A 27,901-nucleotide genomic window follows, 5' to 3' on the forward strand; every position below is an offset into this window, starting at 1 on the left:
TGACTGGAGCATAGGGAGATTACTGATGCCATAGACAGGAGTGTCAATTTGTAAAGTCAACAACAGGAGCCACTGTGTACTTACTCCTCATGTAGGATCTCTGTCCTTAATGTGCTGTACATTGAGATTTAATGCTATAACTAGGACTCAAACAGTATTTTTCACTTTGTGTTTCTATGTGGGTGCAAACTGTTGAAATCTACTTAATGTCTACTAAACTGATCTTCTGTATATAAAGAAAACTGAAAATGAATCTTGATAAGAATGGAAGGGGGGAGAGAGCGGGAAAGGGGAGGGTTGCGGGTGGGAGGGAAGTCATTGGGAGGGGGAAGCCAATGTAATCCATAAGCTGTAATTTGGAAATCTATATTCATTAAATAAAAGTTAAAAAAATTATACATATTCATGAAGTACAGTATGATATTTCAGTTACATGTATAAAATGTATAATGATCATATCAGGGTAATTGGCATATCTATGACTTCATATAAACAAAAATTCTAGCTACTTTGAAATATTCAATTAATTTTTGTCAGCTATAGTTATTCTATAGTACTATGGAACATTAGAAGTTACTCATTCTATCACATTACACTTGTGATCCATTATCCATCCTCTTTCCATTCTTGTACATACTGTAATTCAGGGATAATAATACAAGAAAAAAGATTTCCTTTGACCTCTATCTTTTCCTTGTAGAAGAGGGAGAGATAAAGATTTATATAAAGTAATAATGTCCCTGGGCTTCATAACACTAGCCCTTTCTCTCTTATAAAGTACTCAAGATTTATCGTTAAGATTGTTCTCTAATTCCACATTAAATTCAGAATAATAAAAAAAGCACACAGCAACTTTAAGAGGTCAACCTTATGGTATAAAACTTAGTTAATAAAGATGAATTATAAGTAGGAGAAACACTCATAGTATCTAGAAGTACATTCATCATCTCCCCTGCAACTCCGTATAAACCATGCAACTTAAATTATATATGTGAGAATGTATTGGTTTAACATCACACTGGCTGCTATGCCAAACACCACCAAAATGTCAGTGGCTTCATAACTAGAATTTTATTTTCACATAACAGTACAACATGGGTGTTTCTGGTTGATAGACAGCTTGTTTCTTCATGACTCAGAGAACCAGTTCCTTTCATAGTGTGGCTCCATCATCCCCTAGAACTAAGCTGGAAAAGCCAATGAGACAATAGAGATGCCTCATATACCTCTAAAAAGCCTTGCCCTGACTTTTTATTGGTGAGAAGTAGTCAAATTGCCACCCCTGTATATAAGAGAGTGGAATGGGCTCATAAATGTCCCTGACTGGATAACAGCTACTCAAAGGGAGAAGACACTTTGGGAAGTTGAATATAAGTTTTGAAGATGACTGGTTATTTTCAGCAACATAGACAAAGTTAATAAAATTCAATTCTGCTAAGTATAGAATTACTCAAAATTGATTCCCATTCATTTATGATCCTAAAAGTAAAATCAGTTTTCCAAATGACCTCTGTGGATGTCTTGAAGAAATGAATCCATCAGCAGAAGGATCAGGGCTACACTTACAAAAGAGAATTTCCATAAAAATACCTCGAAGTTCAGTTTCTCATTCCTAACCTGGTGGGTTTGGTTCAATTACATCACCGTGCTCATTTGACAAATGAGAAAGTGGGAAAAGGAAGAGGAGTCCCAAATTTTTCAGCAAGTGCTTTCTATTCTAGAGTAAGATCAAACACTAACCATGGGTTAAGAAAGTCTTACTACTCCAAGTCACTTTACTTAGCTTATCGAAGACTGAAGACACCAGCACGATGTGGTTATGTCTCCACTTGTGTGATAAAGTACAGGAAGGAGGCCAGACCTCGCATGGGGAGGCCCCAGCAGACATAGGAGGTTATCGGTCAAGTCCAGAGACAGATAAAGATACTCCAGGTGATGCAAATTGGCATGCATGGTGTTTTGTAAATTTCTCTTTAGATGCCAACACTGCCAAATCAGAAGATTCAGCATAAAGTCCAGATTTCTGGCTTCTTTTGAAAAATCACAGGTTGCACCCCTGGGCATACTACTTCCATGTGGCAGAAATATAATCAGAAAGATTGGATTGATATGTTTTTAAACAAGTGATCTCTACTGCATTCACAATTCTCGCCCCATTTTTGTTATTTGTATACCTTTCTATATGGCTGTGTTTCCATTGACTCTCCCTGAGAAATCCCATCAACTTTACCTTAGATGGAGAATTCAGGTCCAACTATCAGGCTTCTCAAAATGCCTGCTGGGCCAGGAAACAATTGTCTAGTTTCCTTTCAGATCAAGTTGTAAATGGGCAATCTAAAACCACAGCGATTTAAGCAGGAGGCATAAGCATCATGTTTAGAGGGGCTGACTATATAATTAGGACATACTCACTCCCTAAGCATCAAAATCAATTATCCTGATAAAACCCTAGGACAGCTAACCACACTTGAAATATACATTTATAGAAAGAAAAAGAAAAACCAAAACTAATTTTAGATGATCAGGAGAAGGGCGTTCTCCGGGGACACAGCTGAGTTCATTCTAGGACATTTAACACAGCCTGCCTTTTATTTTTTAAATGTGATGCACAGGCTTTAAGTCAAAAGAGAGAAGCTTCAGCTAGGACCCAAGTTGGGTAATTACTAAAGCTTAGTGAGTCTTAAAGGAGTTAGCCAGGCAGGTGTTGTGGAACAGCAGGCTAAACCACTGTTTGGGATGCCCACATCTCATATGGAAGTGCCTGATTTGAGTCCCAGCTACTTGGCATTTCTGATCCAGCTTCTTGCCAATGCATCTGGGAAGTAGTGGATGGCAGCCCAAGTGCTTGAGTTCCTGCCACCCACATGGGACCTCTGTATGAAGTTCCTGGCTACTGGATTGGATTCAACCTGGCCTAATTCTAGCTGTTGTGAGCATTTGGGGTGTGAACCAGCAGATGGAAGATCGAAGATTCATTCATTCATTTCTCCCCCCCCCCAAATAAAACTAAATAAATTAAATAAATAAATAAATCTTCAGGGGGGAAAAAGAGTTAAGTAAAGGTATCTGAAGATAAGGAGACTGATCTGAATCAAAGCCCACACAGCGCAGGACCACCATGTGCAAAAGCCTTTGGAAACAAGACCCAAGGTTTTGAAAGGAGGACGCTTCACTGGGTCTCCCTCGTATCTGAGCTGGAAGTTGGTTGTGTATACCATCTGCCCATATTGGCACTTGTTTCTCACATGACTCAGTGTAAGAACTGAATTCACAATGTAAGTTCAACTCTTCACTGTTGGCTACACATTCTACTTGACTGAAAAGAAATACACACTTCATCTAAAAATAATTAGCCTTTGAACAGCTTTTATTTCAATTGACTTGAAGCTTTTTATTGATTCCTCTAAGGTTTATGTGGTTGAGAAAATGAGATTCTCCTGGTGTTATCTTTCTTATCCTCTCCCTAGTGGGCATAAATCTCCCTCTGCCTTCATGCCCTTACTCCAAATACTTCACCGAAATCAGGGGCCACAAACTAGTGACTTGCAGATTCAATTAAGCTTTTTATTTGACTCCTGGTATGCATTAAAATTTCTGAATTTGAATGTTTTAAATAATAAACACAATTCCAGTTGGCCACAGTTCCTGCTACTTCTCTCTTACTTTCATAAAATCTAATTCACAGATTTGTTGTTGCTAGGACTCAACAGATATTGAGTTCAGAGATTCTGAAATTACTGTGTGAATTTTGTTAATGCATGTAAAGCCATAAGAACAGTACCTACCATGTAATAAGCATTTAATAAGTTGTTTATCACTATCATTATATCATCTTTTTTGATTCTGTATTGCTCTGTTTACTAGCAACATTTATTAAATTGGCTATAGTCCAAGAGATTTTTCTTTTTTCTTTTAAACCATGATTTTCCTCATTCCAATTATGTTTTTGCTTCTCCTTTTTTAATAATATCTGATTTTTACAGAAATAGTTTTTACTAATTAGACCACACTTAAGGGCAAATGGAAAACAGACAAGTGACCAAATAAACATCTTAAGCTGAAGAACCACAATGCAGGTATGTGTGGAAAACAAATATGTTCAAAGTGTGACAGACAAAAATAGAAAAACTTAGTGGAAGTTTAGGGAAAAAACTGCCTTAGTTGCAACTGATGGCGAATCCTTAGTGTTTTCCACAAAAGCATACTCTTTTATAAGAGGACAGCTTGTCAGGAAGACCTGGTTCCATGGGACCCTTCCTCAGCTTCACTTTTCAGAGAAAGACATTTCCCAATGATTTTGTGAAAGCAATTTTGAAATCCTAGACATGAGAGGAAGATTCATTGGCACTACCTTATTCTTTTCTCAGTACACAGACTGCCAAGTGACTGAGATCCTCACAAATCCTCTTTTTATTTAGTGAGAGTAAACTTGGAATAGTGAGGCTAGAACCTTGGATTCAGAGGAACGATTTGGTGTTCAAATCTTGACTTTGCCCTAAAGTACTTGGACTTCATCACTTCAGTTTCATTGTTTCATTAATGATGATGTGATTTATCGAACAATGTATTGAATGTATATTCACTCAGGATTTAAAAATAAGTTCCTGGTTCACTTGGTTAATCTTCCGCCTGAGGCACCAGCATCCCCTATGGGCGCCAGTTCAAGTCCCGGCTGCTCCTCTTCCAGTCTATCTCTCTGCTGTGGCCCAGGAAGGCAGTGGAGGATGGCCCAAATGCTTGGGCCCCTGCACCCACATGGGACACCAGGAGGAAGCACCTGGCTCCTGGCTTCGGATCAGCGCAGCGCCAGCCGTAGTGGCCATTTGGGGAGTGAATCAACGGGAGGAAGACCTTTCTCTCTGTCTTTCTCTGTCTATAACTCTACCCGGCAAAAAAAAAAAAAAAAAAAAAAAAAGTCCCTTCATCTTCCCTAGCTCAGAGCATAGTTAATCAAAGACAAAGAATGCATTTTAATATTTCAAGAAAAATAATAACTTTCTGTTGGACATGGTGTCTCGGGCAGTTAACTTGCTTCTTAATCATTTTAGTAAAATCAAAAGCACTTTCCTCATTCACATTTTTATCTCCAATGTGGTGGATCCCAGCTCTATCTTTCCACCAAAAGCATTAAAAGTAGAAAAGTTCTTCATGGTAACGACTACATGGTGAAAGTACTCCAGTACTAACACAATAACTTCAAAGCCTGGAACCTCTACATTAGCTGGTGTCAAGTGGCTCTCTAAATAGCATAATTATTACCTTAAATTGTAGAATGAGTTGATTTTAGATGCTGAATTTCTAGGGCATATGTATAAGGCACCATGAGTCTCATTCCTGGAACATGATAAACAACTCATTCCATGTCAAGGTCACAGAATTTAATGCACACTTCTGGGAAAAAAATTATGGGAATTATGGGAAAATGTTTTAATAACTCTGTAAAACAGACAAATGTCACTGGCATGCAACAATGAATATTTTTTTCTTTTTTATTGTTTTAAATTTTGTTTAAAACAAGTTTATGCAAGTTTCACATATTTCACATATATAGATTTAGGAACATAGTAACACATTCCCCCTCTACCCGCCCATGCTCCAACCCTTCTTCCTCCTCCCTCTCACATTCCCATTCTAAACTTTTACAAAGATCTATTTTCAGTTTACTTAATGATCATGTAGGTAACCCTACACTAAGTAAAAGACTTCAACAATAGCATGAAGAAAAAAGAAAAGAAAAAAAACTTCCTCAATGGAAGAGAAAGGTTGTAAACAATTATCAAATCTCACAATAACTATTTCACTCCAATACATTACGTTTCAGGTACTCTATTAGTTACCTTGGATCAGGGTAAACACGATATCTGCCTTTTTTGGGACTGGCTTATTTCACTAAGTATAATGGTTTCCAGTTGCATCCATTTTGTTGCAAAAGACAAGATTTCATTTTTTCTGTGAAAGACAGTATGAAGATACCTCAGAAATCTGAATATACACCTACCATATGATTCACTGCAGCACAATTCACAATAGAAAAGATTTGGAATCAACCCAGATGAAATCAGCTGTTGACTGGATAAAGAAATTATGGTATATACACATTATGGAGTACTACTCAGCTGTAAAAAAATAATAAACATTTATTTAGCTCATGAGTTTGCTAGATGCATCTGATACTAGCTGAGTGTTGCTGAGCTTAGCTGGGCTTGTTCACACATCTGTGGCTCATTATCAGTCTTGACTTTGGCTGGACTTGTTAATATCTCTGTATCAACAGGATGCTGACTAGTCTAGGAGGACTGTGGTCATGTGGCTAGGTAATTCAACCCTGTTCATGTATCTTATCTTCCACCGGACTAGTCCATGCATTTTCCAATGACATGGCAGAAGGACAGAAGCAAAAGTTAAACAAATGCTATTCCAAGTTTCTAATGGGACCTTATCTACTAACATCCCATTGGCCAAGTAAGTCAAATGATCACCTCATATTCAAGGAGACTCTGTATTCAATAGACTCTACACCTTTAGTAAAAGGAACACAGAGTCATAGACAAAGGCGGGGAATACAGTAGGAAAAATATCGGGGTTATTAATCCAATCAGAGTATCAAAGAGGAGAATTGACTACATTTTGTTATTAGTGAGTCATAACAATGGAAAGCCACTAACTTCTTTGGGCCTCAGGTTTGTGTCAAGTGAAAATAAAGAGTCTGACCATATAATTACTACCATCCTTTCAAAGACTTCTGAGTCTTGGAGGATTTGACTATATAATTGCTAGTGTTCTTCTCCAAGGTTTCTGCAGTAATCTCTAGATGCCTAAGAGATGATTACAAAAGAAATTTTGAAATATATTTCTAGGAAGTATACAACATGAGCTATATTAGGAAAGGACAACATTTTAGGAGAGGTATTTTAAGAAAGGGACTAAGAAGGCGGAATAGATATGGGAGTTACAGGAATACATTATGTTCTTGTTATGTTTCAAGAGCATCTTTCCTCTATGATGGTTTCATGAGGTATAAGGATATGTACACAAGTTTACACATAAGAGCTATGTTCAGAGTGCATTTGACTTGGGGTTTGAAATAAAATTTAAAATGTAAATACATGTTAGGAACTCTGTGAATTATGCCCAGTTTCAGGTTTCCCTCTTATTGATGCAGTATTTGGATCTATTTAGCATTTGGTCCATGTTGGTCTTATCTCCTCCATCTTTCTGCTCTTCATCTAATAGCTTCCAATAAACACTTTGAATCCAAACTTGTACATGATCAACTGCAAAGTTGTGGAGAGATAAGATGTACAAAAGATAATACTTTAATATATGTCTAGACCCTGAAATCATGGAAGATGATAGGCGATCACTGTTGGAAGAGCTTTCTCTAAAGAGATGTTATTCATAGTATGGTACTGAGACCAGCAACATCAGCCTCATCAGGGTGCTTGACAGAAATTTAGAATCTCATGCCTGACACTAGATCTCCTGAATCAGAATCTACATTTTAACAAAATCCCAAGCTGCTTTGCAGGTACATTAATTTCTTGCAATTTGATCATTAGGATGTCCATCTTGTCATTTTTAACATGTAATAATCTAAAAACTGTTCTTAACCACAGAGTTCATGAGATTCCACCATTGCGATCTGTGACTAATTATAGGTAAAAAAGTGACAGCAATTTTTATATATTATGCCATATTCAATCATTGAGATTCATACTCTCACATTCTCAACACTTGTGCATACTTATATTCCTTTAAAATATTTATTTTGAAAATCAGAGATTGTCGCTCCCCCTCTTCGTGGAGGAATGACACTGAACCCTGCCTAGGCTTCATATCCGAGTCACAGCACCATTATGTCGCTCCCCCTCTTCATGGAGGAACGACACAGGACCCTGCGCTGTTCTTTTGTCTGCTCGGCCCTCCCCGGGTTTGCTACTGGTTCTTCCCGGGTTGGCTACCGTCCCTTCCACCTCCGTGGAAGGGCGGTTCCCCCTGCCACTTTCCCCACTTCCGCGGGGGAGCGGCACACCGCTGGCCGGCTCTCTCGGGGGCTGCTCAGATGTTCCTCAGGTGTTCCTGGTGCATGTTGTCTCTCTCCTCCTTTATAGTCCTCTTCCACCAATCCCAACTCTGCTACCCACACGCCGAGTACGCTGCTCTCCTCCAATCAGGAGCAGCTCCTGCAGCTTGTCAAGTTGGTGAGAATCAGCTGTGTAGAAGCTGTTTCCTCCTCTCCCAGTGCCATATTGTGGGAGAGCAGATGCATAGAATAAGTCTTAATTCCAGTAACTTAGTCTAGTCCGAGTTGCTCCCAGTTGCTCCCCACAAGAGATAAAGGGAGGGAGGGAGGAAGGGAGGAAGAGAGAGCAAGAGAGAGAGAGAGGACAAGAATAATATCTTCCATCAACTGGTTCATACCCCAGATGGCTGCAATAGGCAGCACTGGCCCAGGCCAAAGCCAGGAGCCAGGAGCTTCCTCTGGGTCTCCCATGTGGGTATCAGGAACCTAAACACTTGAGCCATCTTCCGCTGCTTTTCCTAGGCCATTAGCAGGAAGCTGGATCAGAAATGATGCATCTAGGATACGAACCAGTGCTCATATGGGATGCCAGTGTTGTAGGGGACAGCTTTACATGCTATGCCACAACACTGGCCTCTGTATTCTTTTCCTTTAGATTGAGTGAGGAAGTTGGAAGTTTAACCTAGGGAACTTTGTCGCCACAAATAATGTCATCTATTGTATGTCCCATATAAAATGTTGAAGGCTTCTACCCTAAGATAAAAGTATTACCAAGAATATTGGCAGATACTACAAGGCTTAACTTTTTCACTCCAATCTCCTCTATACAGCATTTCTTGTAGCACTTTAAGCTGCTGTCTACTCTTCATTTTAAACATCTTTAGCTCATCTTGTCTGGAGTACCCATTCAGCCCAGCATCTCGTTTTTCCCATGCTTTATCACCCATGATGGATTCTTATTCTTCATTTCCACAGCACCAAACACAGGGCCTTGCATCAATCAAAGTGCATGGATGCTTTTTTTTTTTAATTATAAATGCATCAACTAGCCAGAATGTGGTCTAAGCACCATGACTATCTTGCATTTACCAAATAGCAACCCAAATAATACAACTGGAATGACAAGGACCACTTACTAAGGTGTTAAATGTTTGTAACTACAAATCCATAGTTTTATACAAATAAGATTATGTTGTATGAATGCATAAACATTCACAATATATAAAACATTTAACATATATGATCTCATTTAAAACTCTTTACCATAAGCCAGTGAAAATTGGTATTATTATCTCTATTTTTATACAATAGACAGTTGAAATTTCAAGAGCTTAAATAAGCTTACCAAGGTCATGCTTACTGAAAGGCAACATTCTAGATCCTACACAGAGAAAAAACATATCGGTCCCAAATGAATTATCCACTTAGTGTAGATCTATGACAATAGTTTAATTTGTATTTGTTTTCTTAGCCCTTTGCCACAGGCCCTTTGTTAGTATTATTCAAATAATGAAAATTTTAATATAATTTTCAAGCAAATATAATTATTTAGAAAAATTGACCAAATATATGTGTGCACCATACTGTAACACATGATAAAAAAAATACCCCCTGTGAATTAACTGTATTCTTCCATGTTGGCATAAACTATCCAATTTATTTCTATTTAGATCTGGAGTATTTACAACTTTGATCTAGAAATATTGGTCATCATTTTACTCCTTTCTATTTCTTTCTAGTTCTAACTCAATGGCAACCTTGAATTACAAGGTGAAACAAAAACTACATTTTACTTGCATGATTTGTAATTGTGAACTTCAGTTCATGTTCACTGGGAATTGTTTGTCTATAGGGGTCACTCCTGCCCTGGGTTAAGGCAGAATCAAAATAGTCTGTAGTTACTTGCCTGTGCTTGTAAACTACTCACTGTTAGTTCAGGTTTGGGTCTCTGATTCCCTTTGCAGACATTTTTTTCTTCCAGTATGCCTCTTGGATCATTAGCTTCCTTGCCTCATCCCCTGAATTATGGAGTGAGTTTTACTAGTTCCTGTTTCAAGGGTGGAGACCCCTACAGTTTATTCTGAGGAAACTTAGAGGAAAACAAACAAACAAACAACAACAACAAAACTGGAATGTTTAGGATATATCATACAGGCCCATTTTCCAACAATCCTTGGTGGGTAGCCTGACTGACCTCACTGTGTAATTTTCATATGATCTTTTTATTTCTATTCTTGGTTAAAGTAAAAATTCATGAGATTATTCTAAAAATAAGATGAGGGCTTTCAAGGTTGCTTAGGCTAATTTTGAAACCACCCATTCCATGAATATACTTAAATGCTTTTCCCATTGTTTTTAATATCCTTTTAGCAGACTGTTGATGCTGAGGTTAAAATTCCAGAGTCCCTGCAGTAATTCTTCATAAAGTTCTGCATCTTTATTTTTTTGTATTTCTATTTTTTTATTTTGGTTTCATTTTAGAATGCAATTTCATGCTAAAAATAAAATAAGCACAATACCATAAAAATGACAAGTAGAAAAAAATGAAAATTCTCATAAGGCCAACACAGTTTAGACTTTTGGGTATCTTTTCATAATAGTTCTAGACTTTTAAAAAATATTCTCATAATCATAGTCCATTTACAACTGTAGGTACTTTTCATTCATCACAATATTACTGTGATAATTATAGCATAGTATATATTCTATCCTAAGAACTTATATTTTTAAAGCCATTTATTAGTTTTCAATTATTTGACCACATCATATTGCTTTAAGTAGAAGCATCAGAATTTGTTTTTATAAAAAAATTTCAATTTTTGATACTTTGTTGTTTCTTTGCACATTTGACTCTTTTCCCTACTATCTAGCAATAAATTTCAAAATATTTTCAGCAAGGTAATTATAGTACCATATCACTGTACCTGTCTGCCAAAGCCTAGAGATATAACTTAAAAATGTAAAAACATTGTGAGGGATTAAATTTTAACTATGTACAGTAGGAGAAGATATTATAGCACATCAGGTTAAATCACAGCTTGGAATACCTGCATTTCATATTGGATTGCTGATTCAAATCCTGACTCCTCTGTTTCAATCTAGTCCTGCTAATGCATCCTGGGTAATAGCAGATGATAGCTCAAGTGCTTGGACTCCTGACATGGGAAACCTAGATGGAGTTCCAGGCTCCTGGTTTCAACTTGGCCCAACCTGGTCTTCTGTGCCAGACATTTGAGAATCAAGCAGTAAATGAAAAAAAAATTCTTTCACAATATGCATTCTCTGTGAACTTTCTGAAGACCTCTCCTAAGTGCATTCTCCAGTAGCACATTTTTTAAAGTTTTAGCTGTCTTCTGTCTTTGGTATCCCACTGTAGCTTGTTGTTGTATGGTTTCCATTTCTTTCCTTAAAATACCGGATTTGATCATATCTGGATAATAACTCTGTAGTCTGGCTTATTTATTTTTATGCCAAATTTATATTTTATTGAGTGAGTTTTTTTTCTGTTTGTAAGCTAACCTTAATGAGTAACTTCACTTGATTTTTGGTCACTTACAGCTATGCATCTAAAACTTCCCCTTCTCTAGATCAAGTCTCTACTATTTCTTAACAAGGCTGAGGAAAATAATGTCAAAGGCAGAATAATATTCCCACTACAAAAACTTTGGCAATAGGCAGAGTTGAACACATTTGAACTTGACTATAATTGCCTTTTTTTTTTTTTTTTTTTTTTTTTTTTTTTTTTTTTTGACAGGCAGAGTGGACAGTGAGAGAGACAGAGAGAAAGGTCTTCCTTTGCCGTTGGTTCACCCTCCAATGGCCACTGCGGCCGGCGCGCTGCGGCAGGCGCACCACGCTGATCTGATGGCAGGAGCCAAGTGCCTATCCTGGTCTCCCATGGGGTGCACGCCCTGGCCACAGCAGAGAGCTGGCCTGGAAGAGGGGCAACCGGGACAGAATCCGGCACCCCAACCGGGACTAGAACCCGGTGTGCCGGCGCCACAAGACGGAGGATTAGCCTAGTGAGCCGCGGCGCCGGCTTATAATTGCCTTTTTCTGCTGTATTATCCAGAATTAACAAAAGTCATGAGTGGGCAATGTCTTTTCAAAATCAGGTTAACTCAGAAATTTGGAAATTGAGTCTGGCTAGTCAAACAGAGAAACTCAGCCTAGATTAAGGCAAACTTACTGAAAGTTATTATTTATTGATATCTACACATAATGTAACAATTCATCTTAAAAATTAAAGGTTAAATTCAACCACATTCTTCCCATTTTGTAACCATTTCCCCAAAAGTGATTTTATAACTTTAAGAACAACTAGACTCAATGTTCGCTCACATTATAGTGCAGAATTTCTAAGACATAGTCTACAAAATCAAATTTACCTTGAAAATCTGTCTTGTGATGACATTTCCCACCAAGAATGTGGTTTAAGGTCACAGCAATGAAAAGATGGGAGCAACTGTATTAAATGATGAATGTTTCATGGGAAAGGGCCTTAAAGGAGAATCTTTCGGATTCACATTGCTCCTCTATAGTTATATTGCCATAATGCTGCTGCCCAACAACTTATTACAACATTCAATGGCATAAAACAATAAGCATTTACTAAGTTCATGGACTATCTGAGGTCTAGGTAGTTATGATCTAGACCAGGCTCAGCTGACCTCCATAGGTTTGGGCATGCCTATGTTTAGTTGATAGGTCAGCCATGGACTGCTAGATTTAACATAGCTTCACTTTCTTGTCTGATAGTCATCTATTGTGATGGGAAAGATGTAACTGGACCATGTGTCTCCTCCTCCTATGAACTAGCCTAACCTTGTTCACATGATGGCTGAATAAGCTGTCAATAGGGAGAGAAGAATCACATCAGGCCTTTAGGCTTAAAACTGAATACTGTCACTTCTGACACATTCTGCTGGGCAAAGAAAACCACAAGACCTCCTCAGATTCAAGATTAGAAATATGCCCCCACCCCGGGTTCTAGACCCGGTTGGGGCACCGGATTCTGTCCCGGTTGTGCCTCTTCCAGGCCAGCTCTCTGCTGTGGCCAGGGAGTGCAGTGGAGGATGGCCCAAGTGCTTGGGCCCTGCACCCCATGGGAGACCAGGATAGGCACCTGGCTCCTGCCATCAGATCAGCACAGTGTGCCGGCCACAGCGCGCTGGCCGCGGCGGCCATTGGAGGGTGAACCAATGGCAAAAGGAAGACCTTTCTCTCTGTCTCTCTCACTGTCCACTCTGCCTGTCAAAAAAAAAATTTTTTTTTTTAAAGAAATATACCCCACTTCTTGCTGGGATGATATGCAAAGTCACACTGCAAAGGTTGTGGCTACAAGGAGGAGTTAAAAATTAATGTCATATGTGCAATGGGTCTTCCATCTCCACCCAACACACAGTTTGAATTGCACACAGTAGAAATTCAATGCATGTTGGAGTACACGAACAAGATTGTGCCATTAGATAGGATGGCACTGAACCCCAGAACGGAGGCAGTCAAGAGGAAACCCTGGTAATCTAAGGTGAGACTTACAGGAAAGAAAAATTAAGAGGGATCCAGGCTGAAATTTCATAGTTGAACCTAACTTCTCGGGTTCTTTGGCCTGAATCAGATTAAAGTCTGCTAGGACAGAAGTTGCAGTCTCCATCTGCCACATGGAGCCCACCAATGTGATTCCAATGGACTGCCAACAATAAAAAAGCAAGAGCTCTTCTGTGAAAATTTGGATTTATGAATTCTCATGTAACACAGGAATCTGACAAGCTTCAGATAGAACTAAGTTGTTGGCACCACATTTGGAAAAGCCTGTGCTCTCTGGCTCCTCAGAGTCCTACCATTCCTGCTTCCTAGCACCCAGCATGCTTCTCTTTACTGGCATGACCTCCTTGGCCGGTGTAAATGCCTGACTTTGCAATCCCTTGGCTGGAATACCTCTAGACTACTGAAGGATGGAGCTTTGTTGGCAGATAGTGCCCTGCATACTTTTCACATTTTCTCACAATGAACAAGTATTTACCTTTTAAGGAGGAAAAAGGAAAACAAAGCTCTAACTTGAAATTTAATAACAAATACAATTTTGAAGTTAATAACTGAATGACCTTTTAAAAAGAATAAATGATATTTAACATGAATATGATCCAGTGACTTAGCTTAAACAACAATAAAATCTATCCTATGAAAAAGGAGTCCACTAAAGTTACAACTTCACCAAATTTTGGTCAATTAAAAAATATTTTAAAAGTTTATTAAAATTATTATTTGAATTAAATTCTTAAAATATTTAAAAGTATAGGTTTAAGTATTTGGTATTTCTCACAATTTACATTTTATTTTTTCTTTTTTTATAATTAAGAAAAATACCAGCATTTATCAAGTGCCATAGGGTCTTAACTTCCAATAAACATTAACCTCAGAGATCTTGCCTGTAAGATCAGGGCTCAATATACCTTTAGCTGAAGATCCACCAGTCTGATTTAATGAAAACAGCAATCTGCTGTTTCTCCGAAACAAAGTCCCTTGTGTTTCTCTTTCCTTACCTTGCCTGGAAACGAATCTTTTTTTTTTTTTTTGCATTTATTTTTTTAACTTTTATTTAATAAATATAAATTTCCAAAGTACAGCTTTTGGATTATAGTGGCTTTTCCCCCCATAACCTCCATCTCACCTGCAACCATCCCATCTCCCACTCCCTCTCCTATCCCATTCTTCATCAAGATTCATTTTCAATTATCTTTTTATCTTTATCTTAATATATCTTTATATATGGGCACCAGTTCTCATCCTGGCTGCCCCTCTTCCAATCCAGCTCTCTGCTATGGCCTGGGAAATCAGTAGAAGATGGCCCAAGTGCTTGCACCCCTGCACACGTATGAAAGACCTGGAAGAGGCTCCTGGTTCCTGGCTTCAGATCGGCCCAGCTCCAGCTGTTGCGGCCATCTGGGGAGTGAACCACTGGATGGAAGACCTTTCTTACTGTCTGTAACTCTACCTCTCAAATAAATAAATAAAAATCTTTTAAAAAAGGAAAAAAAAAAAAGCCTACTTCCTTATAAAGTGCTGGGACAGCAGGGAAACAGTTGGCAATTTTCTTATGTTTGATGCTCCATGATTTCAATGTGGTCCACGCAGAACATGGGGCCACGTTCAAGGTCCCTTTGTTGCTTTACAGCAGTGTGCCTCTCAGGACCCTGAGTATCCCTCTTACAGTTGATGTCTTCCTTGGCTTATTAGCATGTGCATGCTAGCATGATATATTCATAAACACTTCATAGTTTTTTAAAAGATTTATTAATTTATTTGAAAGTCAGAGTTATAGAGAAGGAAAGGCAGAGAGAGAGGCCTTCCATCTACTGGTTCACTCCCCAATTGGCTGCAATGGCCAGAGCTGCGCCAATCCAAAGCCAGGAGCCAGGAGCCAGGAGCTTCCTCCGAGTCTTCCCATGCAGGATCAGGGGCCCAAGACTTGGGCCATCTTCTGCTTTCCCAGGCCATAGCAGAGAGTTGGATTGGAAGTGGAGCAACCAGGACTTGAACCAATGCCCATATGGGATGCCAGCACTGCAGGCAGAAGCTTTACCCACTATGCCACAGCACTGGCCCCTCACTTCACATTTTATATTTGGGGAGAATAGTGGATTTTCAATGCTCAGGCTAAGCCATTTTTATCAGACACCTTTTGATGTGAAGGAAAAGTAATTTGAATGAGATCCACAATCCATTAACTATCTGAGATTGAGACCTGTTATTTCTCAAGATTCATAACTTATTCTGATTTTAGAATGGTGATATGATGCTTACACCATGATCACAGCACTCTGAGACGGCCTAAACAACCCTTGCAGTCAAACAGCTGGATATGTCTGCAGTGAAATGCATGGACATTCTTGCAAAGGGGGATAAATAAGGATTACAAATAGCCTATGATCAGCTAATGTCAATGAGTTTGCCCCAAATTTGACAAAAACTTCTGAATTTAAAAATTTTGGGAATTCTAGAATTACAGAGAAGGGATTATGTTATATAGGTTAGATAACTAAATCTTGGCAAAATGTCTCTAGCTTAAAAGCAAGAGTGAAAGGAGTTGACCCTAGATGATGCTTTCAAGCTGCTGACTCTCGTCTTCAAGGAAGTCAAGATACAGAAGGGCAGATGCCCTGAGGCCTGGCAACATTCACCCTGGATGGTCCAGGGGTCAGGGCAAGCCCCGGAGACTGCACTGAAAGCTGCAGCTGGAGAAGTTATAGTCCAGAGAGACACAGGAAATAGAACTGGGGACTCAGAGAGGAACCTGGACAGGGAGATAATCAGAGTGGCCAAAGAATCCAGCCTCATTGGCATCACACCAGATGCCGAGAAAGGCAAAATCTCAGCCACTCCTCCCAAACCTCTGAAGTCAAAATCAAGAGCAGGATTCCAGATGATTTGTGTTTATCTTGAAGTCTTAAAAGCAGAGAAGGTGTTAGATATAGTGGTTATCACCTCGCTTGGGATGCCCAGCATCCATACCAGAATATTTGGACTCAAGCCCCCATTTCACCTGCAATTCCAACTTCCTACCAATGAGCACATGTGGAGGCAGCAGGTGATACCTCAAGTACTTGGGTCTCTTACACCCATGTGGGAGACTCAGATGGAATTCTCAGCTCCTGGCTTCAGTCTGACCCTCAGCTATTGCAAGCATTTGGAGAATGAACCAGTGGATATGAGATTCATTCTCATTCTCATTCTCTCTCTCTCTCTCTCTCTCTCTCTCTCTCTCTCTTTCTCTCTCTCCCCCCCAACTTTCTCTCCCCCCTTCAAATAAATAAATAAATTTTTAAAGAACTATGAGAAGCACAAAAATAAATTACTTACAGATTTTAAGGAAATATCTTTTTAAAAGTTTCCTCAAGGCTAATAGATGTAGGAACCACTTAGTCTCCAATGCTGTTTTGAAGATTACACTACATGCTTACCATTCAATAAGCAGTGGAATTTTATTTAAAATTCTGGGTTTTCAGTTAGACTCAGCAAAGTAGAGTTTCCCAGGAGGCAGCTCTGACTGCTGATCCAACTTGCACCCCGCTCCTATGAAAGAATCCCATGTTTACACCTGTTTTATGACTAGGGCATCCATGCACGTCTTCATTTGAAAAAAAGAGCTTCCTGACTTTAAAAAAAAATCTGAAAATTCCCCAGGACCCAAAACAGATAAATTCAAAGACATTAAAAATGTAGCCCAAACAGTGAAAAAAATAAATGAAAACCTGAATGAAATGAAAATAGAGATGAGCAAAGATGTCAAACTGAAAGTTAAAGTTGGTTACAAGAGTTTGTGCACTTTGTAAAAATGCATCCAGCACTGGCTTCACCGACTGCCTGAAGCAGCGCTTCCTAAAGCCCACTCTGCTGCTCTGTTACTTCCAGTCAGCTGCTTGGTGGCTCCCCGCCCATTCATGGCAGGCCTTGGCACTCTCAGTTATCAATAGCTCTCAACTTACATGTCAGAACTTCAGACCATGGTGTGTTACTTCTATAAACTTTTTCTGTGTATGGGGGTGGAGAGAGACTGAGTGAGTGAGTAAACTTGCTGGTAGACAAATTTGTTTTATTCCAAGTTTTTAGACCTATACAAATTTACATATATGAATGTGACTATCAACTATGGACAGATGACATGTCCAGCTAAGCCCTGTTTAACATTTTCTCTGTGGGTGATCAGTGAATGACACTTACATTTATTCTGTACCCTACTTTGTACAACTTTTTCTATGAGTTTCTGCGTGGATGTGGGTATAGAAATCCAAATAACCTCAAGTCAATCTCTCTTGATGTCTCCTAGCTACAGATGGAGCTAGAGCAGGAATACCAAGACAAATTCAAGAGACTGCCTCTGGAGATTTTGGAGTTCGTGCAGGAAGCCATGAAAGGGAAGATCAGTGAAGACAGCAATCATGGTTCTGCCCCTCCTTCTGTGGCCTCAGACCCTGGGAAAGTTAACCACAAGCCTCCCTCCAGTGAGGAGGCAGAAGGAGACAACCCAGGAAAAGATTTTGATACTCCGCTGTGATTGCTCCTGCCAGGCCTTTAGGATATGCATGGCTGCTCAAGCCCCATCGGACTCTCTTATTACACAGATCACTGCCCAGAACTCTCTTCCTCGGAAACATCCCTCAGCCTAAAATCCACACCCATGGGCGTTCCAGAAGGGTCCACGCAGAAGTCTCATACCCGGTTCCATTTGTCATGTGGAAATGAATGCAGGTCTACTAGGGAAGAGTGCATGTAGGTGGGATTTTTGTGTTGTCTCCATTAGTAAATTCAAAGCAGGCAACTTCCAAGCTCCATGGAACATTTAATGAAGGACACTGTCTTCTTTGAAGAAAATTGAGCTTGTGTCTTTATTTGAAGCTCTGATGTAAAGTATTTCAAAGTAATAGAAATAGTTTCATAATGCATAGCACTATTTAACACATTGAACAGCTGACTTTGAGCGTTTTTTTTTCCCAACTGCCCCTCAACTACATATCTTCAAGTGGATATGCATATTAAATTGCTTCATCTTTTCCTTTGCAAGCACTGGTGGCTTGCAGTTTGCTAATTTATTTATCATACAAACATCGTGTATTCGTTGCTGACATGGCTTTGTTAGCTACCATAGTGATGCAAATAAGCTGATTTTCTTTTTTCAAAAATATCATTTGATTGCCCAGTGAAGCCATCCCAAGACTGAGCAATATGAATTGACTGACATCTGGCTGCATGAGCAAGCTAGCTGTGCATTTCCAGGCACTGTTCTACCTGAACTGACTCTGCACTCAAAGTTGGGGTATTCATATGATTAATAGCTACAAATGGTCCTCTCTGTTGAACGAAAATGATTGAACTGATGTATGTTAAGCAAAAATTCAATCATAGTGAACAGGTTCCAGTAGTAATTTTGCTGTCTGACATTGTTTTATGGTTCATTTATTTTTAATATAGAGAAGACAATATTTATCTAGAGAATACATAAACCCACTATAAATGATATATATTATCTCCATGTATATATGTATGCACTCAGTCATTTAAGTGCATATGCAGACACACATACACACTAAATGTAGATGTGTGTTCAATTGGCAGTGACTCAAATATCTTCCACAAGGAAATATGGATAGAGAAAAAAAGGTCTAACATGTAGTTTAAATGAATATTAAATTATGTGGAAATACTAAGAAATGATGGATGGATCCATTGATGCAAGTTGAGGTAGACTTTGAATTTAGACTATGAATTTGATATGTATTTTGCAGAATCAAATTGAATTTTAAGCATCAGATTTTAAGCTTGTTTAATGGTTAGATTGTATAAAATGTATAGGCTAATAAAATGAAAATTTAGTATCTTCCATAATTTTAAAGTCTGACAGATGTTAATTTTATTCTAACATTTCGAAAGCTTTCATTATATATTTACTATGTGCATTCAATCCACTTAACTGTGTCTTTTTACATTTCTGTTTTAGGTGGCTTAAGAGAAACAGTGATGATAAAAGTGATTGAAAATATTGTTGAAAGGTCTAATCAAGGAAGAATAACTATATAGAGAAAAATATAATTTAGAAAGTAACACAAAGAACTTTGAAGTTAAACACCAGAAGCAAAATGCTCATAGCTTTATGTTAATTTAAAATAAACCTGTCTGAGTGTAGCTTAGCAAAACATTTTAAAACAGAAAAACCAGTGTGTCTTGAAAATTGTGTTTTAAGAATTTAATATTTTTATGGAAATTATTTATCTTTAAGCAATAACTAGGGTCACAATTACATTTTAATCAAAATGAAGGCTTAATTCAAACATTAGGAAAAGTATAAAAAAGAAGTAATGAGGCACAAGGGGAAAATCACATCCTCTTTGGAGATGATTATATTTTGATTGGAAGGACTTAGTGTGTTAATTAGACACTTAATAAAACCTAACTTCCACTGAAAGAGAAATCTTTTGTAAATCATTCTACTTTAGCACTTTGAAAGAAAGGCATTAATCATAAAGAAGCAAGAATGGTCAAAACTGAATGCTGCATTTTTATAAACAAAATCACAGATTGTCTAAAATTGCAGAAGAGTGAACTAACAGCATTCATAAGCAAACACAATGATGGTTATTACACAATATTGTATCACATTTTAGTCCAGAGCTAAACAAAGAAAGATTGAATAACCTTGACTTCCACAAAACAGTTTTGGTAGTTGAATTTCATTATCTTAGTGACTCTAGTCATTTTACAATATGTTTGTATTTGGCCATTTACTGTAATCACATTTTTATATCTGTACAACGACACTTTTTGCAGTTGTGGGGTAGTGTGTAACACTGTCCATCTTGCATCATTGAAACTACTACAGTGATATTATCATTTAATAATATTACTTGAAATAGACTAAGATAAAGAAAAAGGATCTATATGATGTGCAGTTTTGTGCCTTTATGTATTTGCCTTGTTCTTTGTTGAATGTGTGAAATTCTGTACTGTGGTTTTTCCTCTAATAGGGAGTAGAGCTGTATATTGAATTTGACTGTGTCCCTCTGATACCTTTACACTACTGAGAATAGCGTGGTTTTGGCTGTGCAAACCAGTTTTCAAAGTTCTATTGACTTGCCATGTGTTTTTGGTTTGTAACATTTCATTTTAACATTTCAGCATCACCACCCATTAATTGATACTCCTCTAGTAAATAAATAGTCATTAAATAATTCCAAAAAAAAAGGGCCATTGCTTGCGTTACTTTGGACTTAATGTTGTGCTTGTGCATTGTATTAATATTGTTTGTAATGGATTGGACATTGTGACTTTTGTCTTTTAAGAAGAAACAATGAGATAGGACAAAGTATTTGAAGCTCTTTAAAATGTACATATTTTGGTTCCTCTATCTCAAATTATTTAAAATGCATAATTCACATTTTTGTAATAATTCTATGCAATTTTGTGGCATGATGTTTCTTCCACTTGTAATTTTATGTGCTTTCATCACAAATCCAAAGGAAACAATAAAAATTTCTTAACACAACCCAGATGTTATTTCTTGGCATCAGAGCCAGCCTTCTTTTGACAGGGAGGATGGTGGGAATGAACGTAATGATGCCCACCCTGACAGGGCACATCTGTGCCAGTACAGGAAGTCAGAATCTTGCAAATGCTTGTGCCAGAGAACACAGTTGTCATTACTATCACCTACCACCCTCTTTCCAGCAGTGGCATTGGACTTGTCATTTCTTCCATAATGGAGATCCTCCCTCGCCTTCTCCCTTCTTCCCTTTCTTCCTTCTTTGACCAAAGCTAAGGAAAGCAAAACAAAAATTTCTTGACAGGGTCTGGCGCTGTGGAGTGGCGGGTAAAGCTGCTGCCTGCAGTGCTGGCATCCCATATGAGTGCCGGTTCAAGTCCCAGCTCCTCAACTTCTGATCCAGTTCTCTGCTATGGCCTGGGAAAGCAGTAGAAGATGACCCAAGTACTTCAGCCCCTGCACCTGCATGGGAGACCTGGAAGAAACTCCTTGCTCCTGGTTTCGGATTGGCACAGCTCTGGCCATTGCAGCCAATTGAGGAGTAAACCAGCGGATGGAAGACCTCTCTCTCTCTCTCTCTCTCTCTCTCTCTCTCTCTCTCTCTCTGCCTCTCCTTCTCTCTCTGTGTAACTCCGACTTTCAAATAAATAAATAAATCTTTAAAAAAATTTCTTGACAAATAGAAATGTAAGAACTGACAGTGCACTTGATGTAAGTTTTCTTACAGAAAGAAAAGCCTGCCACATTGAAGGGAAAAGAAATGTAGGAGGGAACTTCAAAAACATTTATAAAAATGGAATTTAAAAAGATAATGTTTTTTGTTGTAAAAATTGAGAGATCCATGCATGGGGAGGCTATTTAAAGAGTTTGTAGAAAATGTGTATTATGAAAAAACTATGGGGCCAGCGCAGTGGCATAGTAGGCTAAGCCTCTGCCTGTGGTACCCTCATCCCATATGGGTGCCGGTTCATGTCCCAGCTGCTCCTCTTCAGTTCCAGCTCTCTGTTTATGTCCTGAGAGCGAAATAGAAGACGGCCCAAGTGGTTGGGCCCCTCTACCCATGTGGGAGTTCTGGAAGAAGCTCCTGGCTCCTGGCATTGGGTCAGCCCAGCTCCAGCTGTTGCAGCCATTTGGGAAGTGAATCGGTGGATGAAAGACCTCTCTCTCTCTCCCTTTTTCTGTCTGTAACTCTACCTCTCAAATAAAATCTTTAAAAAAAAAATAAATAAAAGAATAAAAAACCATGCATGAAATTCAACATGTTTTTTCACCCAAATAAACATCTTTAAAATAATTTTCCTTAAACTTTGTGAAATTCTGTTATGTGTGAGTTTCATGTGAATGTCTCAGAAACACCCCAAGTGTAGTGTGTTTATTGCTGTCTTATAAATGCCTCCAAACAATAATTATCTCATGTCTCACAGCATTTGGGGGTCATGAATTGAGACAGGTCAGAGAGAAGATGATTTGTCTACTCTCCACAAAGTCTGGGCCTCTGCTGGAAGACTGGGAAGACTAGTGGGCACTCCGGGTTAGAACACCCACATGTGCCCTCTCTGTCCAACCCAGGCTTGGTTACCATATGGTAGGTAGATTCCAAGGGAGAACCTCCTGAGAATCAAGCCTCAAGTTGGCATAATCACTTCTGCTGACTCCATTCACTGGTGCAGTCACAAGCTGCTTCCTAGATTCAAGGTGAGGTAACAAACTTAGATCCTGCCTCCACTAGGAAACAGTCACACTGAAGAAAAACATGAGGGGCCGACGCCGCGGCTCACTAGGCTAATCCTCCGCCTAGCGGCGCCGGCACACCAGGTTCTAGTCCCGGTCGGGGCGCCGGATTCTGTCCCGGTTGCCCCTCTTCCAGGCCAGCCCTCTGCTGTGGCCAGGGAGTGCAGTGGAGGATGGCCCAGGTGCTTGGGCCCTGCACCCCATGGGAGACCAGGAAAAGCACCTGGCTCCTGGCTCCTGCCATCGGATCAGCGCGGTGCGCCGGCCGCAGCGCGCCGGCCGCGGCGGCCATTGGAGGGTGAACCAACGGCAAAGGAAGACCTTTCTCTCTGTCTCTCTCTCTCACTGTCCACTCTGCCTGTCAAAAAAAAAAAAAAAAAAGAAAAAAGAAAAACATGAGGGCATGGAACAAACATATAGGCATGGCCATCTATGGAAAATACAATATTCTGCATATACTATACACCAAATTGATTTTTAACCTTCAAAATCACCCCCTTTTGTACATCAGTGAACAAACCAATACCATCTAAGTGCCCAAACCAAAATGGCATTATATCTGGCAGGTCCTTGTCCTTCACCCTTTTCTAATAAATCAGCAAATCAGACCCATTCTGACCCATTGATATTTCTCAGGTGCATTTTCCTTTCTATTCCCTACTCTAGTACTGAAGTCAGGCCACCATCCCCTCCCACCTGCCAAGCTTCTCCTAAAAAGTTTTCCTAAACAATTTAACAATTTTTCCATCCTATAGATAGAATGATAATATAAAGAATAAGTGGGATGAAAAGCCTTTAGTTGACATTGACTTCCTCAGCATAAGGACTAAGCCCCTCATTCATGTTTAAGATCTCACATAATGTGGTTCCTACACAGCTCTCTTGCTAAGTCTCTGCATGTTTTCCATACCACTCTCCAGCCTGTGCACCATCCCACCTCAAGAGCTTTTTGAGTACTATCAGTTCAACTACTTAGACCTCTCTTTTCTACATCTCTTTTTCTTGCACCTCTTCCCCAACACACACAGTTTTCATCATTTCCCTCCTTGCTCTGGTTAACTCCTATTCACCTCCCAACATAAATGTCACTTCCAACATAAATGTCACTTTTTCTTGAAATTTATCTTATTCCATTTGCTTTAACAGAATACCTGAGACGGGATAATCTATATAGAAAAGCAGTTTATTTAACTCACAGTTCTGGAGGCAGGGAAGTCCAGGATCAGGAGGCAACACTAGTGAGAGCCTCAGTGTGATTCATAATGTCCTATAAAAGCAGAAGGGTAAATGAGTGCCTACGAAAGAGAAGACTCAAAGGGCAACCTTGCTTTAACTCCACTCTCACAGTAACTAATCCAGCCCCTTGGGAGTGAGAACTCTCAAGAGCCAGCATTCACCTGTTCATGAAGGCTTCACCCTGGGATTCAAACACTTCCACAAGACTCCACCTTTCAACATACATGATGGAATACTACTCAGCCATATACAAGAATGAAACCCTGTCTTTTGATAGAGAATGGATGAAACTGAAGACCATTATACTTAGTTAAAATAAACCATACTCCAAAAGACAAAAACTATATATCTTTGATTTGCAGTAGCTAATATGTAGAGTACGAAAAATGCAATGCATGTGAATGAAATTGACTTCTTAAGATTTGAATATTGGTTATAGCCCTTGTCTATACTCCTGTGGAAGAGTGGTCTTTATACTTTCTACTTGTTGCATTCTTCAATTAGTGGAGAATTAAGTCTGTGATTATAAAGTCAATTGAAAGTATGTTATAACAAATTAAAGGGAAAAAAAGAAGGGAAGGAGGAGGGAGGGTAGGAAGTATCATTGTGTGCTTAAAATTGTATATATGAAATCTGTTCTCTTTATGTAAATAAAAAATGTAAAAGAAAAACATTGCCACATTGAGGAATCAAGCCTCACAGTGAGTTTTCAAACCATGGCAGAAGTCTTCTTGGATCCATCCAAGCTTCTGCCAATCCTTTCGTCTGTGCTCTGATCCCATCCTTTCAGTAACCTACTGCTGCAAAGCAAACAGCAAAATCTAATGCCTTAAACAACTACTACTTACTTTTGATTTTGAGTCTACAGATTGATGGGTGGCTCTGCCAACATGGGTTGTGCTTGGCTCATCTCAACTGGGCTCACCTACACATCTAGTACAACCTTTAGCTGGCTACTGGATGATCCTACTTTATGTCCCTTGACTAATCGATTCTGGGCTTTTCATATGATTGGATCTGTACAATAACCGGTCGTTTACAACTGGCTTCTTTCACATAGCAAAAGGGTTCAAAGTTCATTCATGTTGTAAAGCATATCAGTACTTCATTCTTTTTCATGATCAGATAATATTCCATTAGATACATATTTTATATTTTCATTCACATTTGATGGGCATTCAGGTTATTTGCACTTTGGTTATTGTGAATAATATTGCTATAAATATTGATGTACAAGATTTTTCATGGAAATATGTTTTGAATTTTCTTGGAAGATTTTCACCTGGGTGTGGAAATATTAGGTCATATAACTCTGTGTTTAATTTTTTGAGGAACTGCCAAACTATCTTCCAAGATGGCCACACCCATTACATTCCCCGTAATGTATGAAGCTGCCAATTCTCCACATTCTTACATATACTCGTTTTCCGTATATTTGATGATTGATGTCCTAGTGAGTACGAACCAGTCTCCCTTTTTAATTGTACTTTTCTAATTTCTAGCCATGTTGTATATACTGACTGTGCATATGTCATCTTTGAGGAAATGTCTATATGTGAATCTTTCATTTTTTCATTGTATAAATATTTCTTCTAAAATATTAATCTTCTTTCTTGATTTTTGGCTTCTGATCCTTTTAGTGCCTACCCATCCCAAAAGCCCAACTGAGGAAGACGTTCTCAATTATCAGTCTTCCTAGGGCCAAGGACAGTTCACTGTAGGCTGTTCGGGAGATGGTTCTGGTTATTTTCTTTGTCAATCCAGAAAGCCATTTACTTAATTTTTTTTACTAAATGTCAATGTTTATTATCCCAGGTTTCTCTCCTCCTAAAAACAGGGTGAAAAATAAGTCTGATAAATGTGAACTGAATTCACTCCATGCAGTGAATTTCTGATGGAAGGAAATTTACTAAGGACAAGTGAACATTTTAATATTGAGATGGAAATATTTGCCGCACAGCCTTTAAAAGTGAAGTGAGTTACATAATGTCTTACTCAGTATATGTCATCAAGAAACTTCATGTGTCAATAAGAAACTCATACAAAGAAAAATATCTTGCCAATTAAGTTATGACTGCTTGCCCAACAAAGTGACATCCGAATTTCAGAAAAGTTAAAAGCAAAAGTATATCTTGAAATCAATGAAATAACAGTTATCTTCCTTTCTTTATTTCCAAGTGCTACCTACTTTATAAGACTCTAAGGTAGTTCATTAATTTACTTAAAAACAATGGAAAGCTCAATATCCAGGCAGTGTTGTATTCAAAGTAATAACTGCCCAACACCAAAAAAAAAAAAAAAATTGAAAAGGAAAGATAAATGTGTACCAAAGTCACTATAAAAAGTACCAAAATGGGATTTGATTCATCCCACAAAGTCTTAAAACTGCTTTCCCCATCTCTTTCTCTCTATATATGATTGTCACAAATAAAGGAGCTACTGTCCAATTTTCCTTCACTACTCAGTCCGAGCAGGCTTTTATCCTCTCTCCCCTCACCTTTATCTCTGGATTTATTCTATTTTCTTTAACCATCTCTAACCTTTTCAGAAATCCTTTAACCTTTCCAATGTGACTCATTCTATCCTTCCTGAATGCTCTAGTGTTGCCTAATTCAGTTCCCCCAAAGGCTCACAAACCAAGTAGGGGAAATAAAATTATTCTTACACTGGGAGAGGCCAAAAAGATGCCCATGTTTACATTTTTCTAGCAACACCTCCAGTCCACACATATTTGATAAACAACTACTATTTTCCAGGCGCTCCATCTGCCCTAGGCTCAGTGTGGTTAAAGGTGCAGGTTTCTTGATTATAATTATGACCAGATAAGTATACCTTGAAGGCTGCCCTATCAAAATGAATCATATTGTATATCTCAACAGTCACACAGGCAGACAGAAGTAAGAGTGATATGCAAGTGTGCATATACACCTCCCACACACACACACACACATACACCCCTCAGACTGGGTCAGACACATTTAACAGCTTTTTTTTTTATCTTCCCCTTTATTTTTATTTATTTATTTATTTTGCCAAGCAGAGTTAGTGAGAGAGAGACAGAGAGAAAGGTCTTCCTTCCATTGGCTCACTCCCCAAATGGCCGCTATGGCCAGTGCTTCGCCAATCCGAAGCCAGGAGCTGGGAGCTTCTTCCCGGTCTCCCATGCGGGTGCAGGGACCCAAGCACTTGGGCCATCCTCCACTGCCCTCCCGGGCCACAGCAGAGAGCTAGACTAGAAGAGGAGAAACCGGAACTAGTACCTGGGGTGCTGGTGCTGCAGGCGGAGGATTAGGCAAGTGAGCCACATGCCAGCCTTCTTCTTCTTCTTCTAAGAATTGTTTCCCATAGTTGTTTCTAACTTAGATAAAGCAAAGGGCAATCATTAGTGTTTTTTTGTTTGTTTTTTTTTTTGTTTTGTTTTGTTTTGTTTTGTTTTTTTGACAGAGTGGACAGTGAGAGAGAGAGAGACAGAGAGAAAGGTCTTCCTTTTCCGTTGGTTCACCCCCCAATGGCCGCTCCAGTGGTGCTGCAGCAGGTGCACTGCGCCGATCCGAAGGCAGAAGCCAGGTGCTTCTCCTGGTCTCCCATGGGGTGCAGGGCCCAAGCACTTGGGCCATCCTCCACCGCCTTCCCAGGCCACAGCAGAGAGCTGGCCTGGAAGAGGGGCAACCAGGAAAGAATCCGGTGCCCCGACCGGGACTAGAACCTGGTGTGCCGGCACCGCTAGGTGGAGGATTAGCCTATTGAGCCGCGGCGCCGGCCTAGTTTTTAAACCTAGGATACAGTCCATAACCCAGTGAGAGATCTGAGGCCAAGACATTTATTTAGGAAATAAATTCATTCTGAAATCATAAGATAAACTGCCACACTGGAATGAA

General features: G+C 39.1%; 1 protein-coding gene and 1 long non-coding RNA gene across 5 annotated transcripts in view; one reads left to right on the forward strand and one right to left on the reverse strand.

Moving 5' to 3' along the window:
- The window catches only part of PLCB1 (phospholipase C beta 1), a 788,982-nt gene extending 767,923 nt beyond the window's left edge, over positions 1-21,059 (forward strand). For all 4 annotated transcript variants that reach the window (XM_051846235.2, XM_008256382.4, XM_051846234.2 and 1 more), the window contains one exon: positions 17,850-21,059. Coding sequence is in view for 2 of the 4 variants with exons in the window: in XM_008256382.4 (XP_008254604.2) it covers positions 17,850-18,077 (228 nt within the window). In the remaining 2 variants the exon portion in view is untranslated. The remainder of the gene's footprint in view (positions 1-17,849) is intronic.
- Positions 326-27,271, reverse strand: LOC127491138 (uncharacterized). The gene is made up of 3 exons (XR_007919675.2): positions 23,984-27,271; positions 5,838-5,949; positions 326-5,391 (listed from the first exon to the last, which is right to left on the reverse strand). It is a non-coding gene; the product is annotated as an uncharacterized lncRNA (long non-coding RNA).
- Between the last annotated feature and the right edge of the window lie 630 nt (positions 27,272-27,901).

This window comes from Oryctolagus cuniculus, chromosome 11, assembly GCF_964237555.1.
Source record: "Oryctolagus cuniculus chromosome 11, mOryCun1.1, whole genome shotgun sequence".
Classification (NCBI taxonomy): Eukaryota; Metazoa; Chordata; class Mammalia; order Lagomorpha; family Leporidae; genus Oryctolagus; species Oryctolagus cuniculus.